Source organism: Moschus berezovskii, chromosome Y (assembly GCF_049115385.1).
Source record: "Moschus berezovskii isolate FMDL1 chromosome Y, NW_MosBer_1.0, whole genome shotgun sequence".
Taxonomy (NCBI): Eukaryota; Metazoa; Chordata; class Mammalia; order Artiodactyla; family Moschidae; genus Moschus; species Moschus berezovskii.
Genome location: NC_142489.1, coordinates 11,549,778 through 11,566,373, shown reverse-complemented (window position 1 = coordinate 11,566,373; position 16,596 = coordinate 11,549,778). Strand labels below are relative to the sequence as shown.

Here is a 16,596-nt window from a genome sequence, read left to right as displayed (position 1 = left end):
CCCATCACTGGTCCCTGACCACCTCTCTCATGAGCGGCCCTTTTTTCTCCACATGGCCATCTAGTGGTCAGAGGCGCGAGGTGCAGCTGTCCTCACATCCTTGCACACAGCAGTCCGTGAGCCACCAGCCCTCTCCTTGACTAGGAATCATTACCTCCCTGAACACTGAGCCCCAACCATGTTTCACGGCCTCCTCTGCCGAATCCACACAGCTCCAAGTCACTGGTCCCTGCCCTCACCTACAATCCTCTTCCGCCTCTGCCAAGAGAGCTAGGCACAAGTCGCCGACCTTGTCTCAAATTTTCCATCACCCTAGTCCACACACCTCTGACCTCTCCAATCTATTCTTAGTCGCTAAGTCGTGTCCGACTCTTGCGATCCCATGGACAGAGGAGCCTGGCAGGCTACAGTCCATGGGCATTCTCCAGGCAAGAATACTGGAGTGGGTTGCCATTTCCTTTCTCCAGGGGGATCTTCCCAACCCAGGAATTGAACCCGGGTCTCCTGCATTGTAGGTGGATTCTTTACCAACTGAGCTACACGGGAAGCCCATCATCTGTTCTTACCCCATCTCCAGTAACTCAGAGCCACTGGTCCTGGCCGTCCTTCCCATCTTATCAAACCCTGTCCATACAGCTCCAGCCAATGGTTCCTGACCTCTGGCGGTCACAAAAGCGGCACCCGTAGGTCCCTGGCGACCTCACAGACCCACCACGAGTTAACTGTGCGTGTTGACTCTATGCACTGCCCCTGAGCTTGTCTCCCACAACACGCTGTCTTTTCCACACAGGTCCTTGTGGTGGTCGCTGACCTAAACTGCGGTCCTGCTCATCCTCGTCCACACAGCTCCAGCCGCCAGTCCCTGACTTTGTCACCGGAGGTGCTCCTACCCGTACAGAGATCTCCGGCCACCTGTCCTTGACTCCCTCTACAATCCTGCCCCAAGCCCACGCTGCTCCAGTGACCGTTCCCTGACCTCATCTGCAATCCTCTTTCTCTGTGTCCACAAAGATACACCCATGAGTTCCCGACCTTCAACCTTTCCTACGCCTTCTCAACACGGGCCAAGCCACTGGTGCCTGACCTCCTCTCCAGTGCTCCTCCTCCTTGTCCACAAGTCAATGATCTCCTCTCCAATCCCTCTCCTCCTTGGCCATGCAGCTCCAGCCACTGGCCCCTCACCTTGCCTCCCATTCCCCTTTCTCTTTGCCTACACGGCTTCATCTAGTGGTCACTGACCTGAACTGCCAAAGAACTGATGCTTTTGAACTGTGGTGTTGGAGAAGACTCTTAAGAGTCCCTTGGACTGCAAGGAGATCCAACCAGTCCATCCTAAAGGAGATCAGCCCTGAGTGTTCATTGGAAGGACTGATGCGGAAGCTGAAACTCCAATACTTCTGGCCACCTGATGCAAAGAGCTGACTCACTGCAAAAGACCCTGATGCTGGGAAAGACTGAAGGCGGGAGGAGAAGGGGACGAGAGGATGAGATGGCTGGATGGCATCACCGACTCGATGGACATGGGTAGGAGTGAACTCAGGGAGTTGGTGACGGACAGGGAGGCCTGGCGTGCTGCAGTTCATGGGGTCGCAAAGAGTCGGACACGGCTGACCGACAGAACTGAACTGAGCCGGACTGTACTCCTCCTCATTCACGTCCACGCAGTCCCAGCCAGCAGTCCCTGAGTTATTAATTGATGAACCTCCGCATCCTTGCTCACACAGGCGTGTCCCCCCATCACTGACATTATCTCCAATTGTCCTTTCTGTAGACACAGCTCCAGCTGCTGCTGCCTGTCTTAATCCGCAGTCCTCCGCCTCCCTGTACAGAGAGACTATAGCCACTGGTTTCTTTTCCGCTCCTCAGTTACCTTTCCAAGCCTTCTGCCCCGTGTCCAAACAGCTCCAGCAACTGGTCCCTGACCTCATCTCTTATCTTCCTCCTCCTCGACCTAACAGCATCAGGCACGACCACCAGAGTGCATCTCCAGACCTCCTCTTCTGTCCCCAAAGCTCCAACCACTGTTCCCCGACTTTCCCTCCACTCCTCCTCGGCCTGGTGCAGAGGGCTTCTAGCCATTGGTCCCTGCCTTTCTTCCTATCTTCCCGCTCCACGTCAACACAACTCCAGCCACCTGTCCCTTGACTTTCTCTGCAAGCGTCCTCCTCCCTGTCTACACAAGCCACAGCAACCGGTCCCTAAGCTGGTCTCTCAAACCCCTTCCATTCTGCCGACACGGCTCCATCTGGTGCTCACTGACCTGAACCACAATCCTCCTCTTCCTGGTTCCCACAGTCCCAGCCACAGGTCCCTGATTTCATCTACAAACGTTCCTCTCATCCTTGTTCGCACAGGTCCAGCCGCCTGCCTATGACTTTATTTTCCCTCCTCAGCTACACAGCGACAGCTGCGGGGCCCTGATCCCTCTCTCCCATCCTGCTCTTCCTTATACACACGCTCACTGGTTCCTGACCTCCTCTCCAACATTCCTCCTCCTTGCCCACAAAGGTCCAGTTGTCAAACCGTGACCTCCGGCCAGAGCTGCTTCTTTCTAGCCCAGTAGCTCGAGCCACTCGTCCCCGTCTGTCTCTCCATTCTGCCTCTTCTTTGTCACACAGCCCCAGCCTCCGATCTCTGACTTAAAAATCTCCAAACCTCCTAATCCGTATGCACCCAGGTCTGGCCACGTTGCTGCTGACTTCATCTCCAGCCTTTCTGCTCCTTGCACACCCAGGTCCAACCACTCTGTCCCGACTGGATCTCCAACCCGCCTCATCCTTCTTCACACAGCAGCAGCCACTGGTCTCCCTTGACTACTGATCGCTAAGCCTTCCACCAGCTTGTCAAAACATCTCCGGACACGAGTCCCTGACCTCCTCCTCCTTCAGGCCCCAGCCACTGGTCTGGCCACATCTCCAATCGCCCTTGTTGTCCGCGCAGCTCCAGAAACTCACTCTATCTCGCATTCCCCTTTGTCTATGGGCTTCCCTGGGGGCTCAGAGAGTAAAGCATCTGCCTGCAATGTGGGAGACCAGGGTTTGATCCCTGGGTCGGGAAGATCCCCTGGAGAAGGGAAAGGCAACCCACTCCGGTACTCTTGCCTGGAAAATCCCATGGACAGAGAAGCCTGGTGGGCTACAGTCCATAGGGTCACAAAGAGCTGGACACGACTGAGCGACTTCGCTTTCTTTAACTTTCCCCTTTGTCTACACAGCTCCATCTAGTGGCCATCGACTTGAACTGCAATCCTCTCTTGATCACAGGGCACTGGCCCCCCGTCCCTGACAGTTCCAGCCACTGGTCCTTGACTTCCTTTCCAATCCTCTGGCTCTGTGTCCACACGGCTCCCGCCAACTGGTCTCTGACTTCCTCTCCAAACCTCTGTATCCCTGCTCACACGGGTCCAGCCACTTGTCTTACGACGTTATGGCCAATCGTCCCTCATCTACATAGCTGCGGCTCAAGCAGCCTGACCGTCGCTCCAGTCTTGTTGTTCTTTATCCATACGTCTCCAGTCACTGGTTCCTGACGTCCTCTGCGATCATCGTCTTCCTCCCTGTCCACACAGCTGCGGCCACGGGTCTGTGTGACCTCAAGTGCAAGCTTCCCCATCCTTGTACACACAGCTCCGGCCATGGGTCCCAGACTGTTATGTCCAATTCGCCTCTGAAATCTCCACGGAGCCCCCGCCCCAAGGCCCTGACCTCCTGTTCCATCTTCCGTCTTTCTTGTCCACACAGCTTCAGCCACTGCTCCCTGACCTCACCTCCCATCCCCCTTCCCCCTGGGTCCACCCCCGGCTCCCTGACCTCCATCTACAATCGCCCCTTCTCCTTGCCACAGCGGTCTCTGTTGCCTTCCCAACATGTCACATATCTCCTACCCCAGGGCCTTTGTACGTGGTGCCCCCGCCCCCCACCCCAGTCCCTGACAGAACCGGACACTCCCTCATGTCACTCCAGGTTTTTCTGCATCATGACCTCATCAGAGCCTTCTCTACAATCACACTCCTTTTAGCTCTGTATGCCTTCACCCTGTTTTCCTTTTCGGACCGATTATATGTGTGCAAACATTTTCTGTAAAGAGCCAGACAGTGAATATTTTAGACTTCAGAGGCCACACAGCCACTACTCAACACGGCTTAATAAACGTAATACAATATGTAAGGCCACATGTAATACAATATGCAGAGGCCGTATGTAAATGAATGAATTGGCTGTCTTTCAATAAAACTTTATTGACAACAGCAGGTTTGGGGCCAGGCGTGGCCCACTGGGCCCTGTATTGTGTGTTTGTTTTTGTGCTGCAAAAACACAGTGCCTGGCAACCCACTCCAGTACTCTTGCCTGGAAAATCCCATGGGCGAAGGAGCCTGGTAGGCTGCAGCTCATGGGGTCGCTAAAAGTCGGACATGACTGAGGGACTTCACTTTCACTTTTCACTTTCACGCATTGGAGAAGGAAATGGCACCCACTCCAGTGTTCTTGCCTGGAGAATCCCAGGGACGGGGGAGCCTGGTGGGCTGCCGTCTATGGGGTCGCACAGAGTCGGACATGACTGAAGCGACTTAGCAGCAGGAGCAGAAACTACATTCATCAAAACAACATGGCACTGGCATTAAAAAAAGACACAGAAGGATTTCCTTGGTGGTCCAGCGGATAAGACTTCCGCTCCCGATGCAGGGGCCCAGTGTCAATCCCTGGTGAGGGAACTAGATCCCGCATGCTGCAAATAAGAGTTCACATGGCACAGCTGAGACCCACTGCAGCCAAATAAATAACTTTTTAAAAAGACATCCAGACTAATGGAATAGAACAGAAAGCTCAGAGATACGCTCTCACGTACATGGTCAAGTGATTTTTAACAAGGGTGCCAAGACCATTCAAGTATGTAAAGGACAGTCTTTTCAACAAATGGTGCGAGAAAATCTGGATCTCCCCATGCAAAGAATGAAATTGAACCTAATACCAGATACAAAAATTAACTCAAAACGGGTAAAGAACTAAACAAGAGACCTAAACTATTAACCTCTGAGAAGAAAACATAGCTGAAAATGTTCATGACATCACATTTAGCAATGACTCCTTGGATATGACACTTGAGACATCCAGTAGCAGCCCACAGGCTCCTTTCTCAGTCTCACAGAGGAAGCTTTTTTTTGTTTTTGTTTTTTCTATTGAAGGATAATTGCCACCCCATCCCACCCCTCTGGATTGATACAGAGCCTGAGGAAGTGTTTTATTGCCTTTCTGACCATACCACCAATCTAACAATCTAACTTTGGGGTATATAACCAAAAAACTGAAAACTTATGTCCACGCAGAAACCAGTACAGAAAGCGTCAACAAACGTGGCCATGCAGAAGAAAATGATCAGTGAACAATGTACACAAAATTGTGTACAACTGTATCCCAGAAGAAGACAGGAAGAAAAGGTTAGAAAGCTTATTGTTAAAAATAATGGCCAAGAGAGTAAATCTTAAGTCTTTCACAGTACATGTAAATATCAAATCATTATTTTGTATACCTGAAACTAATATAATGTTATTTGTCAACTATATCTCAATAAAAATAAATAAATAAAAATGTTAAAGAAAAAAAAAACAAAAACACAGTGTCTTCAGGGAAGGAATGACTATTCTGCGTGTTGCTGCTGTATCCCCAAGGGCCTGGATTAGTTTCTGGAGTTGAACAAGGGCTGCTTTTTGGTTAACACAGCCCTTTATGATCTGCTGTTTGATTTATTACCTGATCACAGGAATCTGAAATCAGTACTCAAAGACGGTATGGACCCTGCTGAAGGTGATATAGTTAACTTGGGTTTCAACTGGTATAAAAGAGACATTATCGGTTGACCTTAAAATGAAAAGAGACTGGAGGCCACCAAGTTCTTTTGACACTGGATCTTACGACAGAGCAATAGCATGGAGGTCCTGTGGAGAGACCTCCTTAGGACAGAAGACTCTCCCACACAGGGCTTCACACACAGGCCCAAATGTCAGCATCTTGCCCAACACAAACGGCGCATGGTACGGGGCCAGGCTGGGGGTGGACCCGAGGGCCACCACCTGCCTCCCGCCAGCACGTTCTCATCCGGATTTCGGCCTCCCTACCTTTTTGACTGACAGGTCGTGGTCCAAGTCACTGCCTGAGTCCTCTTCTGGCTCCTGCTGCTCCTGCAGGTCCTTCATCTTGATCAGCAGCTCCGCCTTGGGGGCCGACGTGCTGTAGTAGGCGGAGTTGGTGGCCAAGGGTGCGGCCGCCAGCACGCTGGTCTCCTCCCTCCTGGGGAACCGAACAGAATGTCCACATTAGCTCTGATCGTGTGCCCCCAGACGCACCTGAAACCTGGGCTGGGACCTGTGAACCGTGCGGCTGATGAAAGGATACCAGCCAGAAGAGAGGAGATAGCAGAAGCAGGGACAGATTGGGCTTCGCTGGTGGTCCAGAGGCTAAGACTCTGCCTTGCAACGCAGGGGACAAGAGTTTGATCCCTTAGTCGGGAAGCGAAGATCCCACATGCTAGGGGGTATGCGGGAAAAAAAAAAATAAATCAATCAGCCAAGCAAACAAAAGAAGTGTGGAAAGGGTAGGTGCTAAGGGCAGAACTGAAAAGTGAAGTCGCGCAGCCGTATCCAGCTCTTTGCGACCCCACGGACTGTAGCCCCTGAGACTCCTCTGTCCATGGGATTTTCCAGGCAAGAATACTGGAGTGGGTTGCCATTCCCTTCTCCAGGGGATCTTCCTGACCCAGGGTTCGAACCCGGGTCTCCCACATGGCAGGCAGATGCTTTACAGTCTGAGCCTCCAGGGAAGCCACCCAGAACTAGAATCCCCTGCCAAATGGTACAGAAAGCCCCACCTGTGGGGGAGGAGGGTACAGACAGTTTTCTCGGGGAGCCTGAGGTCTATGGGGAGCTGTCTGTTGCCACTGCAAGTGTGGCCACAGGCCCCAAGTTCACCGGGCGTCCTTCCACCAGCAGCCACATTTGCGGCCTCTGAGCCCCTGTCTGCTACATGACATTCGTGCTCCCGCCTACTGTCAAGCAGCGATGCTCGCCGAGACCATGTCACCAACAGGACAGACGTAAGCAGGTGTACCTTTGTGGGCAGGTGACTGAATACAAGAGGCTAGAGAGGGTCCTTTACAGAACGAAACATGCAAAACTCTTAGTCACGTCCCACTCTGGGTGACCCCTGGGGAGTGTACCCCACCAGGCTCCTCTCTCTGTGGGATTCTCCAGGCCAGAATACTGGAGTGGGTGGCCATTCTTTGATCGGGAAGATCCCCTGGAGTCGTCTGAAATGATAGTATCTCCGGCCGTAACAACAAGCAAGAAATGTCACTTGCCATCCGTGACCTCCAGCCTCCAAATGTGAATGTTAAGTGAAGTCGCTCAGTCGTGTCCGACTCTTTGCGACCCCATGGACTGCAGCCCACCAGGCTCCTCTGTCCATGGGATTCTCCAGGCAAGAATACTGGAGTGGGTGGCCTTCCCTTCTCCAGGGGATCTTCCCGACCCAAGGATCGAACCCAGGTCTCTGCCCCCCATTGCTAGTGAATTCTTTATCATCTAAGCCACCAGGGAAGCTCCCTCCCCACCCTCAATACAGAATGAATTACAGCAAATTCACCCCCCCCCCAGCTAAATACATAACAACAGAAGGCCTCTTCTGTAAACACATATCCTCCATAGGCTCCGCTTTCACTCCTCTGTAACAAGCCCCTGCACCTCTGCACTAGTGACCTTTGGTTGTGGACCGCTGTTTGTTGGGGTGGGGTAGGGCGACCTGTGCCCCATAGGTCAACGAGTACCAACCCTGACCTCCACTCTCCCAGGGGCGACAACTAGAAGCATCTCCCAACATTGCCAAGTGTCCCAAGGGCAGAGAGCAGAGAAAAAGCCCCATGGGCATCGCTAGAAACGTGCCTTTTCCCATCTTTGCCCAACTGATGTCGTGGTCCCCAGAATGGACCTTTAATTTGGGGAGGGTGTCAAAAAAAAAAAAATACCCAAAGTGCCAAGCACTTATGGAGAAATCTGTCACCAGAGAGCACGCATGAGAACGGATAAAGAGATACGTTCCTGGCCCCTCGCCCTGGAAGCCCAAGAGGTTAGAACCGCACACAGGGAAGGGTGGGGTGGTCTACTCACCTCTCCTCCGCCGTCCTGGGTGAGGGCACCTTGGGCAGCAGCTTCCTCCGTTGCTGCGCGCCTTCCAGGAGGTGCTCGTCTTTGGGGAAGATGCCCTCCATGAGGTCCATGGTGGTTCTCATCCTCACGCCGGGGTCCAGGATGTCTGCCAGTGACTTATCCCTGCCGGCGATCTCGCGGGCCAGCTCCTCCGACTTGAGATCGTCGGCGGTCCTATCTTTGGCCTTCACATAGCTGAGCGTGGGAGGGGAGGCCCGGCCTTCCTTGGCGGGGGGCCCCGGGGTGCCGGCGGGGGGCTGGGGCTCGGCGCCCTGGCGGCTGTAGGGGCAGAAGCGTGAGTAGGACTGCTCCGACGTGCTGAGCGTCTTGATCTGGTCCCGCTCGAGGCCCCGGGGCAGCAGAGGCAGCTCGGGGACGCGGGCCAGCGCCTGGCGGCTCTCCTTCTCCGGCTGGCTCTCCGAGTGCACTATTTTGATGGGCACCATCTTCACCGTGGTGTTATTGTCCATCACCCGCTCAATTCTGCCAAGATAAGGGTCCTCTGCTGGAGACACGCCGTGGGCCCAGGCACAACTCAACGATCAGAACTCAGATGAGGAAACTGGCTGGTCCCATGGTGCAGGGGGATGCCTTCCAGACAGGGAAGCCCAACTCAAAAGATGGGCCCATGCAGGTCACAGGTTCCAGGATTGGGGAGACAAGGTCTAGGAGTTCCCGCCTCCGGCCCCCCAACTTGGGTCTCTTGACCCTCCTCTGCCTCAAGGTGTTCGACTTCAGAAGGAAAAATCCAGCATCGCACCCAAGCAGGAAAACACGGGCAAGACCGCTCTTCATTGTATTCTTCTCCCTCCATGTGGAGAAACCCTCCCCACCTACTAGCGACTTGAAGTTAAGTAAAAGTTGCTCAGTCGTGTCCGACTCTTTGCGACCCCATGGTAGTCCATGGGATTCTCCAGGTCAGAATAACGGAGAGGGTAGCCATTCCCTTCTCCAGGGGATCTTCCCAACCCAGGGATCAAACTCAGCTCTACCATATTGCAGGTGGATTCTTTAACAGCTGAGCCACAAGGGAAGCCCAAGAATACTGGAGTGAGTGAAAGTCATTCAGTCGTGTCCAACTCTTTGCGACCCCATAGACTGTACACAGTCTGTGGAATTCTCCAGGCCAGAATACTGGAGTGGGTAACCTTTCCCTTCTCCAGGGGATCTTCCCAACCCAGGGATCGAAACCACATCTCCTGCATTGCAGGCAGATTCTTCACCAGCTGAGCCAGAATGGAAACTGAACAATACTGGAGTGGGTGGGTAGCCTTTCTCTTCTCCAGGGGATGTTCCCTACCCAGGGATGGAACCCAGGTCTCCCACATTGTACGTGGATTCTTTACCAGGTGAGTCAAGAGTGAAGCCCTACTCAGCAAGTATTTACATCTCTACCCCAACCCTCGCTTTGTGGGGAAACTTGATTGGAAAAAAAAAAAAACCAACAAAGCAATCGAAACAAATCCTCTGCAGCTTGTGCCACCCTTTCTGACAAACCAGGTCTTCCAGGTCATTCCTGAGCACAGCTACTTCTCCTTTTGAAACCCGTGCAGACTTGCACGTTCAGGAAGTTTGACAAACTGCTCCCTCTACCACCACCTGGTCGCTACATTCCTGCCAGGAAGCGGGACCCGGAGGGGTGGAGGACGCAGTGTGGGCCAGGCCCGGGCCCCTCTCCAGGTTCCGTCCAGGTGAGTCTGGGCGGTTCTGCCCAGAGAGCCTGGTCCCCAGCAGCACCCAGTCCCAAGGGAGCCCTCAGCCCGCATGGCACTGTCCGTCTCTCTAGTGGTTCTGTCGTATCTGACTCTCTGCGACCCCGTGGACTGTAGCCCGCCAGGCTCCTCTGTCCCTGGGATTCCTCCAGGCAAAAATACTCGAGTAGGTTGCCATGCTCTCCTCCAGGGGGTCTTCTTGACCCAGGGATAGAACCTGGGTCTCCTACACTGCAGGCAAATTCTTTACTGACTATGAGAGAAGCCCCTGGCATGCGACCTTAAGTCTGATAAACCACACCGCCCACAGGCAGAGTCTTGTAGCCTAAGATGCCTGAGGTGACTCAATGACCCTGAAGTGGTGGGCTCCCTCCTCACAGACACACACTCCAAACCCACAAACAGGCTCCAGGAAAACTCTGCCCAAGGCTTCTGTGAGCCGTCAAATCTCAGGCTCATGCCTGCTGCTGGGCAGGGGCCCCACCTTGTAGCAAACACATAAACCAACCTCAGAATGTCCAAGGTTTCAAAGATTCCCACTTCCCGCTTTCAGAACAGGAGTGGATGTTTTATTCCGAACGAGTGACTACTCTCTAAAATCGCCCCCAGGGTGGGAAGGCTGCACTTTCCTGCTCTCTGCATCCCTGCCTTGGACTGGCACACATCTCCAGGACCCACTTGCTGAATTCGAGAAGGCATGTCTCTGGACAAAGGAGCTGCTCTGTGCCCTGGCTGGCTCCCCAAGTAGAGGTAACCAGAAAGGGAGAGATACGGGATACGGAGGGAGAGGAGGCAGCACTCAAGAAATCAGTCAGCAGGCAGACAGACAAAAGAAGAGCAGTTATGTCTGTGTGAGTCCCTCAGGCGGGTCCGACTCTCTGCGACCCCATGGACTGTAGCCCGCCAGGCTCCTCTGTCCGTGGGATTCTCCAGGCAAGAATACTGGAGTGGGTTACATTTCCTTCTCCGGGGGGATCTTCCCGATCCACGGATCGAACCCACGTCTCCAGCACTGCAGGCAGATTCCTTACCGTCTGGGCCACCAGGGGAGCCCCGAGCAAATCTCTGAGCTCTGCACAAACACCAGGCAGCTCGCAGGCCCTGTCTGATGTGTTTTACTCCCTGTCTGGTTGACAGTTGATGACGGGCATGGAGCAGGTCTCCGTTCATGAAACCTGGCTCAAAGTTCACGGTGGATCTCAAAAGCATTCCACTCTCTCAGGCGGCAACCAACCTGTAACATCAGCCCTGGGGTCGGGGGACACTGAACTCGATACACGGTAACCACCTTTCTTGGTAGGAAACTCCTGGGTGGCATGGTTACCATCTGCCCCACCACTGTGCTCCTTTGACCAGAACCTGGCCTTCTATGATGGCCAGTGCAGCAAAGGACGCTGGTTCAAGAAAACCTCTGTGGTCCCCAAAAATGATATACATGATGGGAGCCCAGTGGATGCGTCAAGAGGCCCCTACTCGGAACTGTCAAGAAGTACTGCCGCTGCTTGTGGAAACTCCTCTCAGACTCTTGGAAAAGACAACAGTGAGGAAATCCACGCTCTCTCGGGGCAAGGACAAAAATGAAAACCACTCCCCTCCACCTCCTAAAGTCAGCACAGGTCAGGAGTACTGAGCAAACACTCAGCCACGTTCCTCAGAGGAGCCCACCAGGTCCCAGACCAGGGTCCGAGAACCAAGAGGCCCATGTCAGCTCATCGACAACATTCTCACACACTCCACCCTTCACTCAAACCACTGCATCGTTTCTCCTCCCTTTCAGAGCTCCTCCGTGTGTAAAAAGGATCTTTAAGTGCCAGCTGCATTTAGAATGATCCCTAGATGAAGCTGCACTTGCCATTCCACCCCTGGGGGAACTCAGGATGCTCTCAGTTAACGTCCATGTGGCGCTGTCTTCGGGGGTAAAATTAAGTTCAGGGACCTCCCTGCTGGCTCACGGGTAAAAGAATCCACCTGTCGATGCAGGAGACACGCGTTCGAACCCTCGTCCACAGAGATCACACATCCTTCTGAGAGCCGAAGCCTGGGCGCGGCAACTACTGAGCTCGAATTCCGTGACAAGAGAAGCCCCTGATTACTGCTGCTAGAGAAAGCCCGCGCACGACAGCAGGGAAGATCCATCACCACCAAAGGCAAGCGTCTCAAACTGTAGAGTCAAGACAGAACTTTCACGGGATGATGAAAACACCCATACTCTGTGCTGTCTAGGTTGCTAGCAGCTAGCCCCACAGGATGCAACTAAGCAACAGGTTTTATTTCATTGTCATTAACCTGTGGTGTTGGAGAAGACTCTTAAGAGTCCCATGGACTGCAAGGAGATCCAACCAGTTCATCCTAAAGGAGATCAGTCCTGCAAATGCTCTGGAAGGACTGATGATGAAGCTGCAACTCCAATACTTTTTGGCCACCTGATGCAAAGAGCTGACTGATTGGAGAAGACCCTGCTGCTGGGAAAGACTGAAGGCGGGAGGAGAAGGGGACGACAGAGGATGAGATGGTTGCACGGCATCACTGACTCAGTGGGTATGAGTTTGAGTAAACTCTGGGAGTTGGTGATGGACTGGGAGGCCTGGTGTGCTGTAGTCCGTGGGGTCTCAAAAGAGTCAGACACGACTGAGCGACTGAACTGTGACCCTCATGCTGACCCTCTGGCCCTTGCGGGGCCGGAAAGTCGACAGCAAGTTAAAAATCCAAGTGACCACTGGAGGGCGTGGGAGGTTGCGGGGGTCCTCTCCGTGTTAGTCCCAGGGCCCAGCGTGGGGGGCGGGATCAAGGCTGCTGGGGGGAGGGGGTCACACCCCGGGAGGATGCACGGGACCCTCCCGCAGTTGAGCAGGTAGGGAGAGACACTACCTGGCGGCGTTCTCGTCCTGGATGAGCAGCGGGGGCTTGTCCGTCAGCTTCTGCGGCGCGAACTGCGGGGACGGCGACCGCGAGGTGTCCATGGCGGAGGTCTGCAGGGCCCGGAGCGGGGCGGGGGGCGCCGGGGAGCGCCGGGGCCGGGCCGCGGGCTCCTCCGCGCGCCGCGCGCACCGCGCGTCCACCGCCTCCAGGGAGGCCACCGAGGTGCGGGGCCGGCCGGGCGCGCCCCCCGGCGGCGGCGGCCGGAGCTCGCGCTTGGGCGGCGGTGGCCTCTGCAGGGCGGGTCTCCGGGCCGGCGCGGCGGCGCTCAGGGGCCGGGGCTCCTGCCCCCGGGCGGGCGGCTCCAGGGGCGTGCTTGGCTCCGGGCACCGGTAATCGCGAGGAAGCGTGCCCGCCCGGCCGCGGGCCTCCAGGGACACCTCGGGCCCTTCCCGGGCGCCAGGGCGTTCAGAGGTTTGCCGGGGGTCCCGCGGTGCTCCTGGGCGGTCCTCCGCACGCTGACCATCTGCGTGTCTAGGGGAAGCAAGGAAGAAGAATGACTGACCCAAGGGTTCCAGGGAACCCTCTCCTCCCAGAACCCGACTATGCCCTTCCGTCAAGGGCACGGACAACCTCCCTTCAATGACTTTAAGGAATTAAATCCACCCGTGTCTGCCCACGCCACTCCCCGCTGCAATTGCAAATGGGCAGACATCAGATGCAAACACACACTAGCCGGTACTCGGGCATGTCATACCAGGGCAGAGGAGGCACACACACGGCTCCACGTACATGGGCACACACACTGCCATATGGAGGCAAAATACAATTCACACAAACATTAAACAAAACCTGGGCGTGAAAATACTTAAACGGTGATACGGAGAAATACTCCTTTCACACTGCAACAGTATTTTTATGGGACTTATTTCAGAAAATTGCCATATACAAAGGCATAAAACCTTTTCTGGGGAGAGAGAAGGAAATGGCAACTGACTCCAGCACCCTTGCCTGGAAAATCTCATGGAAGGAGGAGCCTGGTATGCTACAGTCCATGGGGTTGCAAACAGTCGGACACGACTGAGTGACTTCACTTTCACATTAAGACAGCAGCAAATACATTAACAAAACCTTTTAAACCAGCAGCCTATGATTAAATATCAGAAAAACAAAGAATGCTTGTTTTGGAAGCTGCACCAAGGCATTGATCTTTTTCACACTCTTAGGCATTTGGCTCAGCAGGTAAAGAATCTGCCTGCAGTAGAGAGGACAAAGGAGATTCCAGCAGGTAAAGAATCTGCTTGCAATGCAAGATACCCGGGTTCGATCCCTGGGTTGGAAAGATCCCCTGAAGAAGGCAATGGCAACCCACTCCAGTATTCCTGCCTGGAGAATCCCACGGACAGAGCCTGGCAGGCTACACAGTCCATGGAGTCGAAAAGAGTCAGACACAACTTTTCGGTGAAAGTGACGAACACTTTCACTTTTCATCTATTTCCATACCCAGTTCTAGCTTTCCCTAGCAAGTACTTAACATGCATACAGACACACACACAAACACACACACACACACCCTGGCAAAACACACACAGGCATTCTGTACGTGCATATGAAAGTGAAGTCTCTCAGTTGTGTCTGACTCTTTGTGACTCCCATGGGCTGTAGCACGCCAGGCCTCCCTGTCCATCACCAAATCCTAGAGCTTGCTCAAAGTCACGTCCATTGAGACAAGGATACCATCCAACCAACTCATCCTCTATCGTCCCCTTCTCGTCCCGCCTTCAATCTCTCCCAGCATCAGGGTCTTTTCTAATGAATCAGCTCTTCACGTCAGGTGGCCAAAGTATGAAAGCTTCAGCATCAGTCCTTAAAATGAATATTCAGGACTGATTTCCTTCAGGATGGACTGGTTGGATATCCATGCAGTCCAAGGGTCTTCTCCAACACCACAGTTCCAAAGCATCAATTCTGTGGTAGCCGTTCCCTTCTCCAGGGGATCTTTCCAACCCAGGGATAGAACCCAGGTCTCCCGCATTGCAGGCAAACGCTTGACCATCTGAGCCACCAGGGAAGCTGAAGCTTTATGTATATATTGTACATGTATATATATATATCTAGGACATAATTAAAGCTCGTGGGTGCTACAAAAACCAAACTCCCAACAAATGAGTCGGCCGTGTGTCTGCTGCTTTGTCCTAAAACACTCTTCTGACCTGAACCATCAAATGAGCCTCGGACGGACCCTTCCGTCCATAGGAAGAGCTGAGACGACCTCAGGGCTGTTAGAGGAGACTCCACGAGAGGGCAGTGATCAGCCAGCCAGCAGGCAGAGCACAAATGCAAGAGAAGCTGTCACCTACTGACTGATGTGTGGGACGGGAGAGTTCTGCACACACACCCAGCACAGGCTCGGCGCCCAGGAGGTGCGTCTGCTCTAGGCCTTGCCATCGCAGCCAGCCCCACCCCATCCAGGCGGCTGCACTGAGAGCTGAGTTCCCTAGGCGTGTTTCTCTTGCTGTGTCCTCAGGAGAAAGGTTCCTTCCGGGTTCCATGGCTGGTCTACAGGAGACCACGGACTCCCCCCACCCAATTCCCCCACAGTCTCCTGTCCTCTAGCTGGGGCCAGACACTGCAACCACCACGCTCGTGAGTCCAGAGACAGCAGCTCAAAGGGTTCAGTAACTGGGCGAGCACATTAGATCACCAGTCACCCACCGGGGCCCCGCAAGGGGTCAGGTTTGTTCTCTACTTCCAGCTTAATTGACTCCCTTGGTGGCTCAGATGGGTAAAAAAATCTGCCTACAATGTGGGAGACCTGGATTTGATCCCTGGGTTGGGAAGATCCCCCAGAGAAGGCGATGGCAGCCCACTCTAGTACTCTTGCCTGGAGAAAATCCCATGGACAGAGGACCTTGGTGGGCTACAGTCCATGGGGTTGCAAAGAGTCAGACATGACTGAGTGACTTCACTCACTTCCTGATTAATAAAATATTAACCCAACTTAGGGAATTTAGTTTAAAACAAACAAGCAAAAAAAAATACAACAGGTAATTCCCTAGTGGTCCAGTGTTCGGACTCGGTGCTTTGACTGCAGAGGGCCTGGGTTCATTCCTGGCCAGGGAACCAAGATGGCACAAGCCACACAGGGAGGCCAGAAAAACCAATCAAAATAGGCATCATGTTGAGAAAAGAAACGTTCACATATTGAGCAGTCTGGGGAAGTCAGTCTGCTGCAATGACAGTTAACCTGAATTCTGCCAACTCAAACAGCCTAGGAAAGGTACCCTTGTATATCAGCATTAAATACTAAAAGTAAAGAGCAGGCAACAGCTGGAAGGTGAAGTCTTTCCTGCTGGGGTCGGGGGGTGGGGGGGGTTAAGAATCCGCCTGCCAAAAAAAAAAAGAATCCGCCTGCCTATGCCAGGGACACAGGACATGGGTTCAATCCCCAGGGGGCCGGGAAGATTTCACCTGCCATTGTGGGGCAACGAAGCTCGGGGGGCCACAACTACTCAGCTTGGGAGTTCCTCGACAAGAGAAGCCAAGCGTCACACCTAGAGAGTAGCCCCCCACTTCACCACAACTAGAGAAAGCCCATCCAACAACGGAGAGCCAGTGTAGCCAAAAATAAAGTCATTGATTTTTTAAAAAAAGTTATCCAAACAGCTTGAACGATGCAATGGATGGTTCAGAGAGGACAATACACAGTCCAGCAGGTATCTGCGTACAAAAGACGGAACGGCCATTAGACAACAATCAGAGAAGGGTGACTCTTGGCTCAGGTGTCCTGTCGCCCACTATCACCTCTGGTCGGCCAGGGAAAAGCCATCCTTG

The 16,596-nt window shown here is 53.7% G+C and overlaps 1 protein-coding gene across 6 annotated transcripts in view; it reads right to left on the bottom strand.

Annotated features, from left to right (window-relative positions):
• LOC129557971 (protein Shroom2-like) overlaps positions 1–16,596 on the bottom strand; it is a 150,281-nt gene that overhangs the window by 11,044 nt on the left and 122,641 nt on the right. For all 6 annotated transcript variants that reach the window (XR_016036999.1, XM_088834512.1, XM_088834513.1 and 3 more), the window contains exons 6-8: positions 12,775–13,296; positions 8,156–8,677; positions 6,113–6,284 (exon numbers count right to left, since the gene is read on the bottom strand). Coding sequence is in view for 5 of the 6 variants with exons in the window: in XM_088834512.1 (XP_088690638.1) it covers positions 6,113–6,284; positions 8,156–8,677; positions 12,775–13,296 (1,216 nt within the window). In the remaining variant the exon portion in view is untranslated. The remainder of the gene's footprint in view (positions 1–6,112; positions 6,285–8,155; positions 8,678–12,774; positions 13,297–16,596) is intronic.